The sequence below is a fragment of the Vespula vulgaris genome, chromosome 19 (genome assembly GCF_905475345.1).
Source record: "Vespula vulgaris chromosome 19, iyVesVulg1.1, whole genome shotgun sequence".
Lineage (NCBI taxonomy): Eukaryota > Metazoa > Arthropoda > Insecta > Hymenoptera > Vespidae > Vespula > Vespula vulgaris.
This window is the reverse complement of record NC_066604.1, coordinates 2707989-2732659: the sequence shown is the minus strand read 5'-3', so window position 1 is coordinate 2732659 and position 24671 is coordinate 2707989. Positions and strand designations below refer to the sequence as shown.

General features: G+C 34.1%; 1 protein-coding gene and 1 long non-coding RNA gene across 4 annotated transcripts in view; one reads left to right on the top strand and one right to left on the bottom strand.

Annotated features, from left to right (window-relative positions):
• The first annotated feature begins 7239 nt into the window (after positions 1–7239).
• Positions 7240–24671, top strand: part of LOC127070753 (vesicular acetylcholine transporter) — a 58034-nt gene continuing 40602 nt past the window's right edge. The window contains exons 1-2 of one of the 2 annotated variants that reach the window (XM_051009152.1): positions 7240–7388; positions 8394–14951. In XM_051009152.1, the coding sequence (XP_050865109.1) occupies positions 8550–10358 (1809 nt within the window). In that variant the 5' untranslated portion in view covers positions 7240–7388; positions 8394–8549 and the 3' untranslated portion in view covers positions 10359–14951. Of the gene's footprint in view, positions 7389–8393; positions 14952–24671 lie in introns of those variants that run through there. The other variant, XM_051009151.1, reaches the window with a different exon arrangement.
• On the bottom strand, positions 19124–24564 carry LOC127070767 (uncharacterized). Of its 2 annotated transcripts, XR_007784655.1 has the most exons (4): positions 24511–24564; positions 22394–23497; positions 22221–22296; positions 19124–22129 (listed from the first exon to the last, which is right to left on the bottom strand). It is a non-coding gene; the product is annotated as an uncharacterized LOC127070767 (long non-coding RNA). The 2 variants fall into 2 exon arrangements; XR_007784654.1 differs by having other exon boundaries at positions 19124–22296.

The following is a 24671-nucleotide window of genomic DNA, read 5'->3' as shown; positions in this document are numbered from 1 at the left end:
AAAATGAAGGATGAAGAGAGAAAGAGAAAGGGAAGAAAATAAGTTACGCTTGACAACAACGTAATTGCATGAGATAACTTAATTAAGGAGATCTCTTAGTCAGACAACATCCTTAGCAAATAAATGAGAGAAAGAAAGAAAGAGAGAAAGAGAAATGAAGAGAAAGATAATCTAACAATGGCGAATTAAAGAAAGAGAAAGAGAAAATAAAAGTAAAGATTCTCCTTAGGCAAATTAAAATCGTCAAGATGAAGTTACCCATTTCAAATACAACACTACAATATTATTTTCTATACGATCACTTTAATGTTACCTAAAAAAAAAAAAAAAAAAAAAAAAAATAGGTAAAGAGAACAAATATAAAAGCCATTTCTATCTTTGAAATAATAAGATCTGATGGGAAGAAAAACTTTGCGAATGTCCAAAGTATTAACAGAAAGCAAGAGAACAAGAGAGGGAGAGAGAGAGAGAGACAGACAGAGAGAGAGTGGGCGGAGGGCAGGAAGTAAAAAGATGAAAGAAAAATAGAAAGGGTCGTAGAAAGAGAGAGAGAGAAACAAGGGAAAACTCTTTAATGCATACCTGCCAGAGGCAGAAGAGAGAATGTGTTCCCTCCCACGAAAGTAAAATAAATTATTGTGAGCGGAGGTAGTCCTTCGTGGAGTAGTACGTGGGGTGTTAGCAACCCCCTCTTCGAATGTACTCCTTTACTATCCCCACTCTTCAAGTATTGTTAGAATCCTCGTCCCCACCAGCAAAAGCAAAAGCAAATGCGACAGCAACAGCAACACAGCAACAGCAATAGCAGCAAGCAAGCAGGAGGATCGTCGATTCTCCAGCACCTCCGTCGTCATTCGTACGACGGCGTACCTAATATAATATTCTAGGCAATTACAGTGTTTGCGGATCAAACACAGAGGGACCGGTTTCATCCCCTCCGTTCGACAAAAGTCTTCAACCCCTGCGATTCAGAGGCTCCCGGTATGCTGAGAATCGTGCGGGTGGTGGCGACGTTCGAGGGTCGCCAGAAATAGTCCCTCTTGCTCGCTCGCTCGCTCGCTCTCTTTTACCATCTCTCTTTCTCTCTGTCCGTTTATCCGTGTCTTTCTCCTTCTCTCTTCCTATCTACTCTATCTCCATTTATTCTCTCCTGCCGTTTAACAATGTCATTTCGTTCGATGTTTAGTGAAAAGAGAATTTTTAATAACGAAGAAAGAAAGAAAATGAAAATAAAGAATGATCTTTGTCGTGAATTGGACAGGATGACGACATTGAGGTGACAACTATTAAAATCTTCCTTCGTTTTTTCTGTAGAGGGATGTTTCATTCTATCGAGAAAAAGAAGTCGACCTCGGCTTCAAAAATCGATTCTTCAAACGAATCCGTCTTCTTAATTTTTAGAAAAGAAGAAGGAAAAAATAGAAGTCTAGTCAATATACGTTTATCTTTGTAGATTACAAAGCGTCTTTCTCCTAGTACGTTCGCGGCCTCTTAAATCCCAATATAGTCGCTTGGAAAGTCGTTTCGCCTGCGCCATTTAAATCGGACAATTTACAAGTCAAATACATAGAGAGACCACTACCACTATCACCATCATTCGCTATTCTCAAACGGAAATTACACTTTACAGTAGGATCGTCCTTTCGAAAGTTTCTCTCTCTCTCTCTCTTTCACTCTTTTGCTACGTGCAAGACAAACAGAAAGAGTCGAGAAGAAGTACAGAATCGATTCTACAATTGTTGTCTTTCGACAATCGAAATAAAACAAAACAAAAATGAAATAAAATAGAATTGTTAGCTCCAAAAGGAACAAGACAAAAGAGAAAGAGAATAACAAACTTGTTGCAAAATGATTCCAGAGTCATCTTTCCCATGTGTAATTTTCTTTCTTTATTATCCACATGTCCTCTCTTCTCTTTCTTCTCGCCACAGTTTGTTGTTTGCGTTGCCTTTTTTCGACTGTTTCGTACAAAGAGATGCGCGTGGTGGACGCACGTTCCGCTTTTTAATTGCGTCTCTAGTCGACGCAGACTAGGTTGTTGCGAGAGATTTATAGTCTAACGGAGGAGGTTACAATGTGGATGGTTGTGCTCGCTCGTTCGAACCAAGTCTTACTTCACTCGGTTCCCATAAGTGTTTTCTTTCTCTCTCTCCTTCTTTTTCTCGTTTATCCGTCAGAAGGAACAAGTGAAACGGACGAACGATCCGCATCGTCTTCCTCGAAAATGTTAGGATGTGTCAGTGTCCTTGTTATCGTCTGGCGTGATATATCTTAAGTCTTGAAAAAGACCCGGATAGATAAGACATTTTTTTTACTTCATTATTCTCCAATCGCCTTTTTTCATCTAATTTAATGCATCATTACTTCACTTGGTTACTTTCACTTAATTTGATTTTACGATAATAATTGTTACATCTCCTATAAACATTGTAATTCGAAGCAATGTAAAATTTGTTACTTAGACACGTTTTGAAGAATAAATAAAAGAAAAATATCATTTTATACTCGAGATTATCTTATCCACGTTTACAAGACATAAAACAACGCAAAAAGGAAATGTATACGCACGCCTGAAATCTCCTGTCGTCGAGAACGTGCTTGCAAGCCGTCCGATCGTCGAAAGACCGCTTATACTAATACCTTTATCACTCTTGGCAACTTATAAACACGTTCTTTTAATCCTCTCACCCGGATACTCGCGAAAATCTGTTTATTATCCTAACTACGTTATTCCATAAACCATTATTTACATTTGTAATAAACATTATGAGTCACGAAATGAAACGTTACGAGCTATCGATTCTTTTTACGCTTTCTGATTAAATAAGACGATTAAGATAACTTGATGATCACAAGAAAAAAATCAGCAAGACGAAAAGAAATAAAATTCGCTTTGTTAAAATTATCTGATGCATAAACGATTAAAGATAAGATCGATCGAATGACTGATTACTAATGATCAAATAGCTATAAAATTAATAACTTTGATAAATCAGTTTTAATATCGTCTTTTTTTTCCTTAACTTGTCAAAGTTAAATGATAAAATGGGATAAAATGGGGCTATTTTCTCACCCTGCGATTTTCTCAGAGCTAACGATATTTCGCGCGAGATTTGTCGAAATCCTACAAAGATATCCGGTGAATTCGATCGTACGGAAGCGAATTACACGGATCGCTCGTTTGATATTCCGGTCTTTTCTCTTGAAAACATCCCTTCTCTCGCCCTTAAAAATTTTCTGCTTTCTGTTCATCTTTTTCTTTCTTTTTCTTCTTTTTTTTTTTGAATTAATATGACCTCGTAAAATACTACTCTTATGTATTTATATAACTACGTAAGTAATTACGTACCATTGGACAATAATAGATTAGTCCAATTGTTAAATTTTAATATGACGCAATATTTTTTAATTGGACATATATGAACGTTAATTGGACGAGTATGAAATTTATTCTTGCAGTAATTACCCTGGTTAGTAATAATAATGATGATGATGATAATAATTTTCTTTGATTTTTCAACTACTTATTTATATCAAAATTATATATATATTAACACAGATATATATTAAAAAAAATTTCATAAAATCTTAATTAATAAAACAAAATGGACTAATATGTTTCCCGATTTGACCTTTCAAATATTGCGCAAATATTTCTATTAATTTGAGTCTAATTATATATATACACATATATATAGACACACACACACAGATATATATTTTAAAAAATTTAATAAAATCTTAATTAATAAAAAAAAATGGACTAATATGTTTTCCGATTTAACCTTTCAAATATTGCACAAATATTTCTATTAATTTGAGTCTAATTCTATATATATACATATATATAGACACACACACACAGATATATATTTTAAAAAATTTAATAAAATCTTAATTAATAAAAAAATATGGACTAATATGTTTTCCGATTTAACCTTTCAAATATTGCGCAAATATTTCTATTAATTTGAGTTTAATTATATATATATACATATATATAGACACACACACAGATATATATTTTAAAAAATTTAATAAAATCTTAATTAATAAAAAAATATGGACTAATATGTTTTCCGATTTAACCTTTCAAATATTGCGCAAATATTTCTATTAATTTGAGTCTACTTGACCACTCTACTGTATCCTGTATACGAGAATCGTGAATTTAAATAATATTACGAAACGAATGACGAGAGAGAAAGAAAAAGAAAGAAAGAGTGGGAGTGAGAGTGAGAGTGGGAGTGAGGAAAAGAGGAAAGAAAGAGGGATTTTACTTCGACGTATCACCTTAATAACTTTCGAAATAGACGGAGAGAAAAAGGTAGAGATAATATTCGTCGACGTTACCAAATAACATTTGCGATGTTCCCACGTATACTTCAAACAATACTCGAGATAAAGAGAAAAAATGCAAGTATAGAAAAATGTTTTCTTCAAATTCCTATGATGTTTTATCAATTAGCACGTACTCTGAGAAACTGATATGTTAATCAAATAAAAGCGAAGTTTATCGTTTCTCTCTCTCTCTTTCTTCCTCGTTAACTAATTCTGATAACGACAAATTTTAATGATCATTACACATATATATGGTCAAATGCATCGTATATTTTCTATACAATGTGCTTCCGTTTTCTCTTCCCTCTCTTTCCTATGTGTAAACAGAAAGTTTATGGAGCGAAAGAAAAATAGAAAGACAAAAAGACGAAGAAAAAAAATAAAAAATAAAATAAAATAAAATAAAATAAAAAGCTGTATGGCACGATGTTTGTAACGTTTATAGGCGCTCCCGCCTTTAACGACTAAAGAGAAGAGATAAATAGAAGATAAACAAATGACGTATAGCTTGCAAAATATAATATATATTTTACTCTTCCTCCTTTCATCACGATATATATAAGTATATATTTATCTATGCATATATGTATATATATACACACACGTATTGATAATGTTGAAGACTAATCGAGTCTTTGATTTACTCCAACTCAATATCGAGGAGACTTGACTAGGCTTAACTCATAATCTCTTCCTTTATAAGATAAAAACGATGAAAATAAATCTTAAGAAAGTAGGCTAATCTTACTTAATAACTCTTTTATATTTATAGCCTTGATCCTGCGATCAAAATTAATCAATTTTACGTATTTCTAATTTGTACATTTAAAAGAGTGTTGTTAATAGAAAATAATGTATTCATGATTTCAAAAGAGATAGAAAATATATGTATATTTCGTTTCCTTTCCGTCGCAGAAAGACTTCAATGAAAGCTTGCTCCGATATCGAGCTTTCTTTCCTTACTGGAAACTTCAACGATGTTTCTCTCATATAAAACATAGATCTACATACGGACATGCATGTATATGTATAAAAAAAATTTTTAATGATATAATGGTAGAATTTTTACGAAAATTTCTATTGAACGAACATATTTTCTGAGCGAAAAAGAGATAAAAGAATCTATCCGATTAAACAATGTTCAACTTTTACAAGTCGATGTGGAGAGAAGCGAAGCGTGTATTTTTAATCTCTTCCGTTCGTCGAGAGAGAGAGAGAGAGAGAGAGAGAGAGAGAGAGAGAGAGAGAGAGAGAGAGAGAGAGAGAGAGAGAGAGAGAGAGGGAGAGGGAGAGAGGGAGGGAAAGAGAAAGAGAAGATATATATAGCTTAGAGAAGGAACGATATTTTTCATTATTTCTCTCTACTTACTTTCGGATCTTTCCTTCCTTTCCGAATAAAATGGCAAAAAAACGAAATGAAAAAAAAAAAAAAATATGTTAGACGACATAAACGATGTCCCATCTACGAAATGATCCTGTCAAAATAACAAGATTTTGGAAATATTCGAGATACGACTTAAATTAGTTTATCCGATTGATTTTGTCGATTTCGTTTAGTAGCGCGAGGCCGTTACGCAATCTCGATCACCCCGACTGTTCACCTCCACCATCTACCAATTTGATCATGGTGATTCTCAACTACCCTTAGGTAAACATATCTTAAATACTGCATCGAGCTCTATACATTTATGTTTATCAACTATATTATAAATTTTATTTATCTGTATGTTGCTTAAAATAAACTAGAAAGATGATAAAAACGTGTGTATTTTTTTCCCCTAAATATTCCTTAAAAAAAAGAAAAAGAAAAAAAAAAGAAAACAGTATTATCCTCGTGGTCGATGTATTCAAAAAGCTATTGTCCTCTTAAAAAAAAAATAAAATAAGATAAAATAAGATAAAAAATAAAAAAATAAAAAAGTACAATCACATTAAAAAACCAGAAGAAAAATCGAAGAAGCCACTGTCCGTGCGGAGAACCTCTTTTGCTTGAGACCGGGAGAGAAAGAGAAATAGATATAATATACCTTTAGAGAAGAGAGAGAAAGAAAGAGGGATAAGGAGAGGGAGAGGGTGACGGAGAGGGTGAAGGAGAGGAAGAGAGAGAGGGAGAGGGAGAGAGAGAGAGAAAGAGCTAGTGGTGATACAGGTAAAGCCCATATCGACCTGGCGCCAGAAATACCGCGCAGCATCGACCGACGTCGTCATACCTGGTGCCAACCTCTCTCACCCCCTCTGTCTCTCTCTCTCTCTCTCACTCTCTCTCACTCTCTCTCTCACTCTCTCTCCCACTCTCTCTCTCTCTCTCTCTCTCTCTCTCTCTCTCTCTCTCTCTCTCTCTCTCTCTCTCTCTCTATCTATCTATCTCTCTCTCTCTTTTCATCCCTCTGGTTCCTCCGATAGATCGGCAAGCACGAACGAAGCACGACGAACGGTAGCGGAGTGTAGAGAGGAATCCTCGTCGATGGTGGAGGGTTTGGGGGCTGACACACGACCATGGTAGCACCAATCCCTGAATTCTAGTGTTGGCGACTGCGCCTTGGATAGAAGCTCTTCCACTCAAGCTCCGCTAGGTGCGGAGGCGAAACGAGGGTGCTGCATTCTCTGTGGCGGGGAGAACCTCCAGGCAGACGTTGGAAAGCTACCCCGAAGGATAGACACGCCGAGACACCCTAGCCATCCGGAGCTCTTCGATACTAGTAAGTTCAATTTCAAGTCTATCTTTTAATCTGCTTTTATCTTTTTTCTTTTCTTCTTATATATTTCAATATCTTTGCACAAGAATTGAGAAATATTTCGATAAGGATTTTTCAAGAAAATATGTTTAATACGTTTTTTATTCTGTTTAGGCTCGGTTGTCGATTCGACTGAAAAGGTGGAGGGCCCGAGGACGCGAGGAGCCAAGGAGTCCTCTGTGAATGATTCGACGGAGGAAAACCGATCTGACGTCGCTGCGACTCTGAGCGGTTTATTCGCTGGACTTCCGACCTTAGCGGGTCCCCAACGACTCGCCAATTCCCTCAGGCAGAGATTTGCTAACAATTCTGGTAAGTCAACTACTTTTGATTTTCTCATCCCTTTTTCTTTCTTTCTTTCTTCCTTCCTTCCTTGCTTCGTCAACTACCTCTCACTATATTGTAACACGGAGGCTTAAAGCAACAGCAACCCCTTTCTCGTTACAATTATCCTTCGTAATTAATAAACGAGGGTCTCCGCCAACAATAATTCGTGGGGTTTAAGCTGATCTCCAACCTCGATCGATATATATATGTAACTTCAGCTTTCAGAACGTAGTCTTTCTACGCATAACACAATCGATACTTCAGTAATGTATTATATTTCTTCATGAAGATCTTCATCCTGTTCGATTGATTTTCCGTGAAAGACTGGTCGAGTAATTAACAGAGACCCTTCTGACAAAGCGCACGGTCGACCCCGTTTTCAGCCACGACTTCTGTGTTTTTATCTTCGGTAACCCGATACCAAAAAGAGACTGCGAGAGTGAAAGAGAGAGAGAAAGAGAGAGAGTGACAGAGAGAGAGTGACAGAGAGAGAGTGACAGAGAGAGAGAGAAAGAGAAAGAAAGTCTATCATAGCGCGACGCCGTGTCGAGGGGGAGTCTCCACCCGGGGTGTCGTGTTAACTCTTACTATGAACCCTTGCAGAAGTGCGTGTGTAAATCAGCCGAAAGCTTTGCCTCGAGGGTTCTTTCGTGTCTTCTTATAACGATGACGAGGATCTCGCGTAACGTCGGGTCGGGTGAGCCGAAACGAAAGAAAGAAAGAAAGAAAGAGAGAGAGAGAGAGAAAGAGAAGAATCGTTTTATGCGCTGACCAGGCCGGCTCAGGGCTCCCCTTTTTTTCTTGCCAACTATCGCGTGTCGCTAAATCCTAGCTTATGCCAAAACGAAGCTCGAGGAAACGACAAAGAAAAACAAAAATATGATGCAAGTGGAAAGAAAGACGAGCGAGAGAATAATCTGTTCAACATGTATCGAAAGTATATCAAGATTTCGCGGCATTTAATCGTATCAACTCGGTGATCTGTTGTAGGTTACCCCCGGTCCAATCGCGACGATCTCCTCGTCAAGCTCGCTCTCAAGGTCGCACAAGCTGATCGCGATTAATTCCTCTCATTAGTTCTACTACCATCGCTAAGGTCCGCCGACGAATTCTGGATTCTGCTTGTTCCGGCAAATCAGCTACACGATGACGACGCTACCGATAATCAACATGGAGATTGGCGAGCTAAAAGAAATCATTTGGACGAGGCTACGAGAGCCAAGTGCTCAACGTAAGCTCGTCCTGGTGATCGTATCGGTGGCATTACTACTCGACAACATGCTGTATATGGTGATCGTACCGATAATTCCGCATTATTTGAAATACGTCAATTCGTATGGGGAAGAAGGCGAAGAAGGCAATGAAACCATTCCGGTATCCCATCATGGACAAGACTCGGCAACGGGAGTGTTATTCGCGTCTAAAGCGATCGTACAACTGATGGTGAATCCGTTTTCGGGTGCGCTAATCGATAAAATCGGTTACGATATTCCAATGATGATAGGCTTGTGCATCATGTTCCTATCGACGGCCGTATTCGCTTGCGGCAGGAGCTATGGTGTACTGTTCTTTGCTAGAAGTCTTCAAGGAGTGGGTTCGGCTTTCGCGGACACTTCTGGTCTTGCTATGATAGCCGATCGATTCACCGAAGAATCGGAACGTTCGAAAGCTCTTGGAATAGCTTTGGCCTTCATAAGTTTCGGCTGCTTGGTAGCTCCGCCATTTGGTGGTGCTTTGTATCAGTTCGCTGGTAAGGAGATGCCGTTCTTGATATTGGCTTTCGTCAGCTTGGCCGATGGTTTTATGTTACTGCTAGTAATGAAACCTATGAAGGAACAGTTGAAGGAAAGACATCGCGAACGCGCGCCGACGATACCAATCTGGCGACTTTTAATGGATCCCTATATCGCGGTATGTGCTGGTGCTCTCATGATGTCGAACGTAGCGTTGGCTTTCTTGGAACCAACCATTTCACTTTGGATGGAGGATCACGATATAACTCACGATTATTGGAAGATGGGTATGATCTGGCTACCAGCATTCTTCCCTCACGTCTTCGGCGTCGTAATCACCGTCAAAATGGCGAAACAGTATCCTCAACATACGTGGTTAATGGCAGCCGGCGGTCTTGCTCTGGAAGGTCTTTGCTGCTTCATCATTCCATTCTCGACCTCGTACACGGCCTTGATGATCCCGATTTGTGGAATTTGCTTTGGCATTGCTCTTATCGACACTGCTCTCTTACCGACGCTTGGATATCTCGTGGATGTCAGATACGTGTCGGTTTACGGCAGTATCTATGCCATTGCAGACATTTCCTACAGCATTGCGTACGCAGTCGGTCCTATAATAGCAGGTGGTGTCGTCGAAGCGATCGGATTTACGGCTCTTAACATTGGCATAGCCTTTTCAAATCTTCTCTATGCACCTGTTCTTTATTATCTCCGACATATCTACGATTTCAAGCCCTTCCATGACGAAGCTGACATATTGATGCAGGATTCACCCGACAAAGAATATCAAACTTATGTACTTCAAGAGCAAAGACCGATATCCGGTGAACTTGGTAGTCGTTTGAATCAAACTCGAATGGAAACGAACGTCGATCAACATTATGATCCAAATTATCAGACCATGCAGAGTTCGGGATACGAACAAAGTGGATACAGTCAAAACGTCGGAGCTCCTGCTTATAATCAAGCTAGTAGTTACGAGCAACAAGCTCTTACGTACGACCAACAACAGCAAGGACCTTTAAATTATGCTCAACCAATCGGTTATGTACAACAACCGCAACAACAACTACCGCAACAACAACCTTATGCACAACAGGAGATGCCGGAGCAACGGGGATCGCAAATGGATGTGAATCCATTCAGAAGGGCTCCTCTCGATGTAGTCGAACAGCAAAGACCAGCCGGTGACAGCAATCCTTTTAGGCAAGGATTGTATTAGTCATCCTTCAGCGGTTCATAAAAGTATATTCGGGATAACTTATGATCCTGATCGACATCGAGTGTTCGAGACTAGTCTTCGAAAGATAGGCTTCCAGTTATGAGCAAAGAAAAAAATGATGTCTCATAAAGCATGATAGGACATCTCTTCATTTTGTAATCAGTTCAAATCCCATTGGTATACTCGCGCTTTTTCGATTTTCAGTGCTTCATACATATATATTTTACGATAAAAGAAGAAAATGATAACACACAACGAATCTCTCAACGTTATCATATAACCGATCTAATATCGTTATAAGAATCCGCTGCTTCAATATTCCGCAGCAGAGAAGAAAATTAATAATCAGGCCAGTGCAATCATACACGTTACATCTATAATTTGCTTGTTTAATGAATTCAATATAAATCTACTTGCTAAAAGATACCGTTGGCCTGAAATGCATACATCCAAAGAAGGATTGATTAATCACGGATTGTTAAAAAATACCGGAACAAGGGAGAGAAAGAGGGAGAGAGAGACAAGTGAAAGAGAGAAAGAAATCAGCAGCTAGTGTTTTACAATTTCGAGTCTCAGCTTTAAAATATGCGATTAGTAGAATTCGAAAAAGGCGAGATTAACGTTCCTTTGAGTGTAATTTAATGAATTATACGACTACCACCAGGGAACCGTTAGTTATGAAGGATGGGCGAAACGATTATGGTTAGAAGAATCGCTTGAAGAAAAGATGGTGCTAAGAGAGAAAGAGAGAATACGTGAGAATGAACGAAAGAAAGGAAGAGAGAGAGAGAGTGATATCAATTACTTCTACACTGTGTGAATAAATCGAAAGAGAAGGAGATATCCGCGTATGAAGGCTTCCACTCAGCAAGGACCTTCTTTCACGGATTGCCATAGGCAAGTTTTCCGTTTTTATTGTTTCTTTTAAACCATTTTCATTGCTGAATTGAAATACCATATCATTAGTTAAGGCATCCAAGAGAGATCTAGATACTAAGGCTTTAATAATATATAATTTCATTCGATAGAAAAAGAGACACTTTCGAAAAATGTCTATTATTCAAACGTTCAGTGATAAAGTACCTCTAGGGTTAACTAACGTTAACTTTAAGTACTTTTACACTAACGAGAAGATGCAATATTAGGAAAAACATATCTGTATTTTCATCAATTTACTTTCCTTATCGAAGGTGTCCAAAATTCGAGTCACGTTCATTTAGATATCATTTCAAATTAGACGTATGTACGATGTCTCTATATATGTATGTATATACATGTTAAATATTATATATATATATATATATATATATATATATATATATATCATATTAGCCGATAAACTCGTGGGGGAAACTTTGTAATAAAATATTTTTTCGTTAAACGAAGATAAAAAGTGAATATTTTTATTTCGTTTGAAAATTCAATTTCGTTTTATATCAATATTAATAAAATTCAATTATTATCAAAATTTAAAAAAATACATATGAATTCGAAAAAAATCAGCTAAATTTTTTTCCAATATATTTCGTATACGTATTTCTCGATGGTATTTATTGATTTAATTATTTATTTGATACAAATTTAATTATTCATTTTAAGTTTTACGAACGAGTTCAAGGCATGTTCGTATCTACTCGACAATATTCAGTGACGTGTTACGCGGAACAATTAAATCAATTACTTTGTAATAAAATATTTTTTCGTTAAACGAAGATAAAAAGTGAATATTTTTATTTCGTTTGAAAATTCAATTTCGTTTTATATCAATATTAATAAAATTCAATTATTATCAAAATTTAAAAAAATACATATGAATTCGAAAAAAATCAGCTAAATTTTTTTCCAATATATTTCGTATACGTATTTCTCGATGGTATTTATTGATTTAATTATTTATTGATTTAATTATTTATTTGATACAAATTTAATTATTCATTTTAAGTTTTACGAACGAGTTCAAGGCATGTTCGTATCTACTCGACAATATTCAGTGACGTGTTACGCGGAACAATTAAATCAATTACTTTGTAATAAAATATTTTTTCGTTAAACGAAGATAAAAAGTGAATATTTTTATTTCGTTTGAAAATTCAATTTCGTTTTATATCAATATTAATAAAATTCAATTATTATCAAAATTTAAAAAAATATATATGAATTAGAAAAAAATCAGCTAAATTTTTTTCCAATATATTTCGTATACGTATTTCTCGATGGTATTTATTGATTTATTTATTTATTGATTTAATTATTTATTTGATACAAATTTAATTATTCATTTTAAGTTTCACGAACGAGTTCAAGGCATGTTCGTATCTACTCGACAATATTCAGTGACGTGTTACGCGGAACAATTAAATCAATTACTAGCATAAGTGCGATTGAAACACTAAATTTGGTGTATTTTCATCGTAATAAGGAGGCCGTGTTACGGGTTTTCAAATCTTATTTCTAATAACGCTGCTCCTATCACATTGCCTTATTATCTCGATTAATCAAATCCCAAAACATTTTTATTTATACATTATACCCTGCTTTCCAACTTAGCTAATCCAAACTTACAAAATTTTTAATTTTTAATTTTTAAATATAAAAATTACAGAATTATATATTATTACAACTTTTGACTCGTCGCGGCCTTTATAATCGTCATGAGTGCTTTGAGTTTACAGTGCCTGAATGTAACAATTTTTAAATCTCCGTTGTAACGCGAAACTTATAACGTATGTGTAACTTTAAACTCAGAAAAGTGTGTATTTAATCTTAACAAACAAAAAAAAAAAAGATAAAAAATGGAAAAGTATATACATGTAACGTGAATACATCCAAGATAATATTCCTCTCGTATCATTTTTACGAGCTGGCCTCTAAAAATAAAATGAACAAAACAAAACAAAACAAAACAAAACAAAAAAAAATAAAATAAAATAATGTTTGAAATAGCTGGTAGTTAATGTCATTCAAGATATTTATTGCAATGAGATCAGACGAATCTTACGATCACTCTGACATATCTAAGAGAAAATAAAAGCAAGATAAATGGATTATTTGTTTAGAAATAGTACCGTTGATTCCGTGTCTTCTACGTACTTTGAAAAACTACAAAAAATGATAATAAAAAATGATAATAAAAAATAATGATAAAAAATAATGATAAACAGAAAATAATAATAAAAAATATAAAAAAAAATGAAATAAAATAAAAATATACGAAAACAAGTCGAAAAAAAATAATGAAAGAAAGATTCTACTTCTGTTGGAGTCAAAAAGAAATTTGTTATAAATTTATATATGTACCTATTATATCATGTATGAACGTGCTTTCGATGTGATGTACGATCACGATGATCATTAACGTTGGCTAGAAAGTCGTTCTTTCTTTTCTCTTCAATTTTTATTTATTTGCAAAGAAGCTTACTTTCGATTTGATGAGAGCATACTAATTGGATTTGGCCGTGTATTTGACGATCAAGAGCTGAAAGCATACGTTTTCGTTTCGTCGTTAGCGATAACAAACAAGCAAATAAAAAAACAAATAAATAAATAATATGACGATTGTTCGGGATCGAACGATGCATATCATATACTATTATGAAGTTATCCGTAGCTTCTCTTTTATCTCTTGTAAATATAATATACATATATATATACATATAAATAAATATACACACACTATGATATCGAGACACGTTATGTCGTAAATACGCGTGTGGATGAGATATGCGAAACTAAGGATACGAGAAGAGATAATGAGATGAAAGAGAAATAAAAAATTAATAATTAATTAAAAAAGATCTCGCGTACTACATATTTTGCCTACTTGTATAAATATAGTTCGAGCGTATAATATTTTCATGGGTATTCATGGAAAAACTCAAAAATGCACGACTTTTTTTAACAGCTTGTTAACTTTTAAATTCTAATAATGTTTGAATCTCTTTAAAAGTATATACTTGTTGAAGTCCTTCGAGATTTTTGTTCCCTCATTTTTTACTTTCGAGTATATCGATAAATTGTTTGTTTATTAATCCGTCTTCAGCTGAAGACAATCTAATGAATAATTTCATTCGATTTTTCAAATTTTTGTTAAAAGAAGAAAAAACGAAAAAAAAAAAAAGAAGAAAAATAAGCATAATACGTCAGAGTTCAATTGGACAAACGTGTACCTATATAATCCGTATAAAAAAAAAAAAACAACTGTACGTACATACTTTAATGGAAAAAAAAAAATCGAACAGGCATTCCAAGATTATTGTAGACGTAGTAACAGCAAAAAAAAAAAGAAAGAAAAAAGAAGTACACGTTCGTATTCACTCTCCCTTATAATGTTACATTCGACGTGTCCATGTAATAAACACAACAAAGACATCGAATACTGAACACATACATATACACTGAGAAAGACGTGAACAAATAAACATAAAACAAGATGCATACACATAAACAACACACACACACACACACACGACAAAGACATGTATGTATGTATATTTAAGAAAACCAAATGTCGAATTGCGCATGTAATTGAAACTTATGACACTGTAATGTTGTTGAATCGGTTATTAAATATGTCATTGTTACCGAAGAATATAACGTCTTGATAATAATAATCATCCCTTTTATATCCTATACATACTTTTTTAATCATAACAATTAAGAAAAATATTTGAAGATCTTACTCAAAACTTACGACGAGCCTAATCTCGAGAACACGCGTTCGTCTTCAATAATAATTGAAAGAATTCGTAGATATCGATTTCGAACGACAAAAGTGGCGAATGAATAAAAGGTTCAGAAGGGTTTAAATCCTTCAAATTTTGTTCTGGTGGCACGCGTCGTTAGGAATTCGGGCCTAATGAAAAAGAAGGTAGAAATAAGATGGAAGAAGAAAAGGAGAGAGAGAGAGACAAAGAGAAAAGATGGATAAAGAATGAACTATTCGCGGGGCCCAGTGTCAACCTAAACCCATCAAAATGTAATAATATTTATATTAGGGCGCGGCTAAGAGGGTAGGGACGTTTGTACAGGGGGAGCGAACGCTTCAAGGGTGTCCCTTCGACTGGGTGTCCTGGAAACTCCCTAGTACACAATACACGAGAAAACGACTCTCTTTCTCCCTCTTTTTTCCTTCCTTCACATTACGATATCGATCTCACATGCAATCAGATCGAAAGTGTCGATAGGCTAACGTAATTCGTATCGTAGATGATTAACAATCCTCTCGAGGGCACTTTTGACATTAGAATAAAAACGAAAAAAAAAAAAAAGAAATTGGCAAAAGTTTTTGATGAATTCTGATAATACTAGAAAAATTAGGCAAACTTTTTTTAGCACTTTTTTGGGGTAACTAAAGATTTATTCACATGTCGCATTAACGATATCTAAAATCAACTAAAGATGAGAATACCTGTTATCTTCACGCTAGAAGAGGCGTTAATCCTAAAATCCGATTATACGGCTCATCGATCTTCAACAACAGAGTGAGGACACCCCATAGTGTTCAATCAATGTGTTTCTTTCGCTATCGAGGATACCCTTCGTTTTGCTCGTCTTTTTCACAATTCTCAACCCCTACCTTTTTCCCTATGTCGGGTTCCACTCGACTTTTAAAGCCTGAACTCTTGAAAACGTGAACCTAATTCTCGTGAGTTCGTTTCGTTTCTTTGGTGGAAAACTTGTCATATAAACTGTCACTTCGAATCACGTGAAGGAAAGAGAGTCTTGGGAAAAGGGAATGTTGTCAATTAATCGTGCCTGGCCAATCTCGAAGGGGTCGAAAACCCAGCTGGCTGATAAGGAATACGAAAAGGGAGAGGAAGAAAGAGCAGACGTTAGGACCTAATTGAGTTCTGTACCTTGGACCACCTCCGGCGTCGTACCGTTGCAATGTCCGGCATCTCGTGAATCCGATTTGTCGGCTCGTTTCCTCCTTAGATCAGGTTCCTTTTTCCTAAGAAATTCTTATCTTACAACCTTACAAAAAATAATCCACCTGAAACAAGAATGAATTAACACAAAAAACAAAATAAATCAGTCAGCTTTTTTGATCGTTTAGATAGAATATTTTTGCATGAGAAATTTGTATAATTCACAGGAATATTTTGCACCCTTCACATAAATTTTTTCCCGCTATTAGTTGACAACCCTAGGAAAGATATAACTTATGCATGTCCTTTAGGATATATCGATTCATCGAAAAAAGATGGATCAGAAATGTTGAAAGGTATAAACGTAAGATCGTTTTATCCTGTGAACATACACGCGTACATGTAACACCGATAATGTCCGTCCGTCTATCGCATGATTTATCAAACACGAGGTTATCGATGTATATGTGTATGTACGTCTGTCTGTCTGTCTCTCGAAACGGTAGCTCGGTTTGGCGTGACAAATTGTCGCGGTACATAAGAAGGGTGAGCAAGGCCTAGAAACGCGTTCCTCTCCACGCCTACATCTGTTTTCGCGTTAATACCTTGTATAACTCTTATGGCCTAGAGATAGGGGAAAGGAAAGACTGCTCTGTCCATACTGCTTGCGTAAGGGTGAGAAGGAAATAAGGGATCGTACGATGATAGCAAGTGTGAGGGTGGGATGAGGAAAAAAGAGATACATCGAAACCGATTCGTCTGGTATTTGCTATAAATAAGAAAAAGAAATAGAAAGAGTAAGCGAGAAAAGAATTTTTTTCTTTTAACTATATACGAAAAAATTTGTAATTTACGCAAAAGCATAATGATCAATATTATTCGCGAAATTTATCAGTAACTTATAAATTTGACAACCGTCAGTGCGTTTTTTAAAGAAATTATTTTTCGATAATATTATCTAGTCTATTTATTTGTTTAAGTACGATTAACAACTTATAATGTAACTAGTATAATGTTTAGATAAAATTAGAAAAAAGAAAAGGAGCTATTTAGAAACGCACTGAAATATGCAGCCATCAGCCCGGTAGTACTTGCGAAATTTGTAGATCTCGATAGATCGCAAGTAATACCGACTCGGATCTCACCGCGTGAAGGTTGCTGCAAGTGGAGATCCACGGGCTAATGTAACATATTTTATTAATCACGTTTAATGAATCGCCTTCTTCCGACCCGGTCAAAGTCGATCGAGGGTGCATCAATCGTGACCTTATCCTATCCTGCCCGAGAAAAAGCATGGACTTATTATTAACTTTCTTATTAAAAAGTGAAATATTAATTCTAAATAATTACTATCATTGTTACATATAATTTGCACATTCCGGAAATGTACAAAGAATATATACACACAATGTTATATTCACTACGAATATATTTTACTACGTTAACACACACACATGCACACATATATATATTTATTTATTTATTTATTTACTTATTACTTATTTATTACTTATTTACTTATTTACTTATTTACTTATTTCAAAACTGAATATATTATGACTAAAATATTTCTAATCATTCTTACTACAGTAATATATCAATAATGCAAAGTGAAAATTACATTATTAATACATTTAAAAAAATGAAGATCTAAAAGTTAAATAAAATAATTGAAAAGGGAATGCAGGATAAACATTGGAAATATAGGAAACATATTATCCACGCTTTTTAAACTAAAATAATTTCTAATCTAGATTAATCGACCGATCTGCAATCGTTGTCTTAAATTAATCTTAAAACTACAATTCTTAATAGTACTATTAAAATAAGCATGCTAAAGCATAAAAAAATAAAGCATTAAAACCCCACATGCATCATGCAATTAATATGCAGCAAAAATAAAATATATTAAAACAATAAATACTTATTAATATATTTAACCAATCTAAAATTATCTATGCACTATATAAAATTACTCTATTAGTTACATACATATTTTTATTAACGTATGAATTCTTAAATCTTATATTACTCTTTTTACTCTAATTTACATAATTATGGTTGCAATTTTGATTATGTAACATCTGAAATATTAGAAAATAAAATAAACACAACAAATCATAGAAGCAAACAGAACAAAACTGCATTAATATACAAAATACTTCTGTGCTTATCGATACTATGGATATAAAAAGTAAACCAGATCAATGCAACATTAATTGCAATCGTACACCTGAAACATAAATTTATGCATAATTAAATATTTTATTCATAAATATTACTGCAGTGATAAATATCGGATTTATTACTATAGCAATGAATTTGAATAATTGTAATTTTAATAATGTTATGATAATAAATAATTCAATTCGAAATATCTAAACAATTTCGAAAGTTCAATACATTTTTTAAATCTTTAGAACATCTCAAAAATATATGAAAGCACATATATTTTTTTTAGAAAACAACTATAAAAGTAACTATATATTATATATTGAATATTATATGTTTTTATCTTCAGAAACGCATAAATATACATCTAGTATTTTAAAAAGTAGCTACTTTAGAATGATTAAAAATCCAACGACGATCACCTGTAAGAAAAAGAGAAATATATTAGTCACAAAATATTATTATAATTCAATAACATGCAATAAAAAAATATAAAAGTATAACACGTTCGTGTGACGTATCAGTACACGGATGCACTTTCTCTAATCAATTCTCTGATCTATTCCTACTAATTTCTATATCAAGTGATAATCAAAAGATAAAATAATTATAAATAAATGACTACGTTTTAATATAATTACTATATAATATTTAAATATAAATAATATTTATAAAATATCAAATATTAAATTATGAAAAAAGCTAAAATATGTGAGAACATAACAATTATAAATATCTAATAATAAAATATATATATATATATGAATTATTTTCTTCGCGTTAAAATAACAGATAATATTAAATCACAATTAAAAATAAAAAACAAAAATAAAAAAGGCAAGAAAAAAAGAAAATAATAATAATAATAATTACTAAAATATAAATATTTCCTATTCTAAAAATTCGTGCATCCGATGTACCATACAGATATGGAATGATCTATCATCTCCATTTGAAATAATTATAATTAGTGACGAGCATAATATTGCAATAATATAATTAAATATAAAATAATGAGACTACGAATCAGTTTCGAAGATTACACGACGTACTAATAACCTTTGAAAAAAATAACTCATAGTCTCTATAGTTACCCTCTTGAGCCACGATTTGTGGGGGCCTCTTCGGCATATAGCCTCTTCTTTGCTTCATGCCCTAACCACTGCAAAGGCATTCCCTAAATGCAATGCACGTTAAAAAAAAAATAAATAAATAAAAATAAAAGGCTATTATACATAATGAACTATCCTAGCCTGTGGACGATCAATGGATCAAAAAAATCTATCGATCGTGCTCATCTACACAAGCACATTTACTCGAATGCCTCAGCAGATTATAGATCTAATCGTTGAACCTATTACCAACACTTTGCATCAGAAACATTAGTGTCGAACAAAAGTAAAAAAATCTATAATATGTACATCTTATGATCTTTCACTTGATCACTTGTACCTCGTTAATTTTACTAGTTTTACTTTGCTATAGTTATATAATAAATTACATATCCTAGAAACCACGAAAGTGCAAAGTGTTAATATACTTAATACTAAATATCCAACATGTTCAAAAATCTTTGCTAATTCGAAAGAAACAATTAGTCCGCTAATAAATGCAAAGATTATTAAACTGTTTGATATGTATATGTATCTCAATACAGAGCGTCAGCAAAATATAGGAGAAATAAAAAAACAAGCATCTTCGATAATTCTAAAATTTGCTGAAACTTTGCATAATATCCGGAGACGAAACCGAGTGATGACACTCCGCTTCTTAACCGGGCCTACCTACTTAAAATTAAATACTCATTCATACAAAGTATGCTACCTGCCTACCTAATTTCCTATATTTAAAAATAGCAAAACACATTCGTTCCAACACACACACTCCACGGTTCTCTCACATACCGCCAGGGTGCAAAAAGCCTACACTAGAGAGTATGCCCCGGGGCACCTCCGACACCCTAGCTCAAACGCGTATTTTTTCTAATATATTGGGAATACGTACCAATTGCTGTAATCGACTGTCAAGGCTAATGATTATTGCGTAAATAACTACAAGCAAAAAATACTAATATATACTAGTATATACACATACTAGTAATATAAGAGTATTTCAGTTTCCATAAAAATGTGATAACTACCATACAAAACGATATTAATAACAATGATGATAATAATAGTAATAATGATAATAATATGTATATATTTGGATATGTGTATTAGTTTAAATATTATCGCGAAACGATGTACAATGCATCACCTAACGCGCGCACACAGATGCAAGGTACACCGTGCGCAATCACTAAGCAATGACAGTCGCCAATAGAGGGAGATCTTACAATTAAACCCATACCAACTGTTTCTCACCCATACGAGTAACACCTGGGCACGTGCATAAATGAGAACGCAGAAAGCATGGGGGGGAGAAACGGGAATTAGTATATTAACTGCTGAAAATCCTTAACTAAAAATGATTAACTTATTGTCTAGGGCCTAAGCGGTCTATGACTCTACAAGTCTCTTTGTTTTTTTTTTTTAGATATTACTCTACTCTACTTTCTTTTTCTTTCAAAAACACAATGACTCTATCTCTGAGACCATCACTGAGACTTATTATCTTTCATCAAGAAAATTGAATAAATATTTCATTAATTTTTCATATCTTAATAATCAAAAAAAACCTCGGACGATTCCTTTCAACAAGTAGCTATTCTAATAAATAAACAAGGTCATGATTCATTACTTGTTTACTAGAATCTATCCGTCGCGCGGGATTTGTCTTCTTGTTTACGTTTTGATACAAAGATCGAGGTAGATTACTAAATAGATTAATGCAAGTATGAAGCAATGCATGTAACTTAGCATTGCATGCTTTTCTTGTTACGAAATCGGGTAATTGAATGCCCGATTTCACCACTAATATCGCAAGCAAATACAAAGAGAAAAAAGTGCTGATTGCACTATTAATTAAACGATTTAAACCGATGAAACAAGAAGACCCTAGCCTGAGCTAATAAATAAACATGTACAATAGAGCAACAATGAAAAATATATACACAATTGACATTGTACTATCCATGAGTATAATTTCGGTTGGGAATTATACTCACGTGCTCGTCATTAATTTATTTAAATAATTACAACCAGTAACTCGTGCCGATTCGGACCTTTCATCCTCGACATGATTGAGTACTGGAGGGACTTAAATGTTTTTTCACTTATTACTTAAGAAGTTCTGCGATGGCTCCAAAACACTCCTTCATATCGTAGGTCAAAATTGAGAAAGGTTGATTTCTAGTAGGTTGAAAATTATTGAGGAAGATTGATCCGCAACAAGTTGAAAGTGAGGTAGACTGACTTCGATATAGGTTGAAGTTGTAAATGGGAACCATATCTTCTGTGATGCACTGACTCTAATACTCTAATTATATCAATTACAAAACGAACACTGAATTTAATTCGCGCATCTCTATTATTCAAATATAAGTAGTCTCTCTATGCAATTATCAATAGAAAAAAGAAAACTTTGTACGAACAAACACTGACTCTATAGCCGACTGCTTTGCGCGCAGTCAACTCAAGTATACATGTTTCTAAAAATCACTTTTTATCACGAACGCGAATTAATTTAAATTACAACAAACACTGCTTCTAATTTGCGGTTTTATCGTTTATATTTTAATGAGACAACGTTTGATTAATTCATTGCTTCAGGGACGATTGCAATAATAGTCTAAAAAAAGAAGAAGCAGAATTTTAGTATCGTCGTTGATAAAAAGATCGCGAAATTATTGAGAAAACGTTCAATTAAATAATTTACTTACTTAATGTCTTCGTTGATCTTTGCCTGATGAGCATCCTGCCCAAGGACACATAAAAATGATTCTTCTTTCATTCAAGCTAAAAGATGATACAAAAGCGAACCTGTTAGTACCATTATTATAATAAAAAATTGTTAAAATTATTGACGAGATGTTAAAACAAAAGATTTACGTACTAGAGCCACCATTGATCCTTGCCAGATGATGATTGGTTCAAGATGATGATGAATAATCCATGAACGCAAACGTGAGTCTACTTCCCAAATTTCGATTAACTCTAATTTGATTGAATCGACTTATTTAGCTACAAAAAAAGCGTAATAAATGCATTATGAGCACACGCTGATGCTACGATTGCTCTGGACGCAGTCACGAATGACAAAAATTGTGAAAAACTGGAACATATAAAAAATTATAAAACAAAAAATACATTGATAAACTACATCACGTTCTTGTAAATTATTTCTAAAAGACATTAAACACATGAAAGAATATATCATTCGATCATGTTGATCATAATTAACACTTAATTGCGTGCAAATGAAGTAATTAAAAGTTAATTAAACCCTGAGATGTATCAGAGCGAGCGGCCATTAGCTTTCAGTAGTGCTTGTTTTGTTTTTTAAATTACACTTCAAGCAACACTGATTACCACGTCCCACCACTAGGAGGAAGCTGTATAGAAGACCTAACTATTACTGAAAATGTGTGTTTAAAATAAATTAAGAACTGCACATGAGGATCACCAAGAATAACCTAACCAATTTCTATGCCTTTTTACGTGATAATAAATCTGCCAGAACATTAAACGAATAACGCTGAATCATCGAAAAGATAAAAAATGAAAACATTAAACAGTAAAATACGTATCTTAAAAAAGATTATCCGGCGATTTTCTAGCTGTAGAGCAAACGACGGAAGATTCTAGAAAACTAAAGACGACTCCTCGTACGCTACGAGTACGATCGTAAATGTTTTTGTTTCGACTAAGGAAATGGTCGAAAATTCTTGGAAATGACAGCCGAATGTTTATTTCCATGTGAATACACAGCTTTTCTCCCTCTCTCTCTCTCACTCTCCCTCCTTCTCCCACTCTCTCATTCTCTCACTCTTTCTCTCCCTCTCTCTTTCTGTTACATCCTTAAAATGAGATAGACTTACTTGAAGTAAACAGGAGGAACAGCTATCGCAGAAAAAGCTTTTGTATCCTCTGCGCGTTTTTATCGTGTTATACGTGTCATACCTATTTGGACTTGCTCGACTCGTACAATTCTTAAAAGCTGAAAAACAATGTTTTTATTAGCGGAGTGTAAAATAAATGTATATAATACGCGTGTGTACGATTGATAGTGACCTACGTATAACAATCAGATACATGATACGTGAATATGACGGATGATGTGTATCTATATATATATGATGTTTGTGCCACACAGGATAGATACACGACGCGTGTGTTTATACGTTATACGGATATACGTATGTATATGTATGTACATATATGGATGTATTAATCGAGTATAAGTGTGTATCTAAAAATCTAAAAAAATTTAGAAATCGATAGATGACTATTAATTAATAAGGGATACACGTATGTATGCGTTTATGGGCGTATCGCATATGTGCATAAGTGTATATCTGAAAATCGAAAAAAAAGTATAAAAATCGATAGATGACTATTAATTAATGACGGATATGCGTATGCATATGTATGTACGTTAATGGGCGTATCATATACGTGTATAAGTGTATATCTGAAAATCGAGAAAAGTATTAGGATCGATAGATGACTATTAATTAGTACGGATATGCGTATGCATACGTGTATGAGCGTATCGATATGTGTATAAATGTATATCTGAAAGCCAAGAAAAATATAGAAATCGATATGACTAGTAATTAGTAACGGATATACGAATGCATATGTGTATACGTGTGTGAGCGTATCGTATCGTATATGTGTATAAATGTATATCTTTAAAACGAAAAAACATAAAAATCGATAGATGACTTAATATTAATTAAAGAGAGATCATTAATTATAGGATGGTTAGAAACAAAAGAAAGTATCGGAATCATAGAAACGAAGCTGAAAGTTCTCTTTTCACAAAACAAAAAAATATTACGTAGTGGCAGTCAAAGGGCACGCCAAGGCCCCAGATTTTATTTTTGCGAATATTTTTTTAACGGGACGATATTTTCACTTGCGGATAATAGATGTTAGAAAACTCGTTTCACGGAATCGCTTGATATATAGGGGAAGGGTGTACGTTAGAAAAAATATTCTAATTACCTGAAATTGTGAGGACGACGACACACCGTGTTATCACTTAGAAGGAAATCACGTGAATGATTTTTTCGATGGCACGGAAGGTATGTGAACCCCTTTTTCACTATATTACTAGATTACAAAGGAATTAAATTTTTCCTAGTTTTATTTTCAAATAAAACATA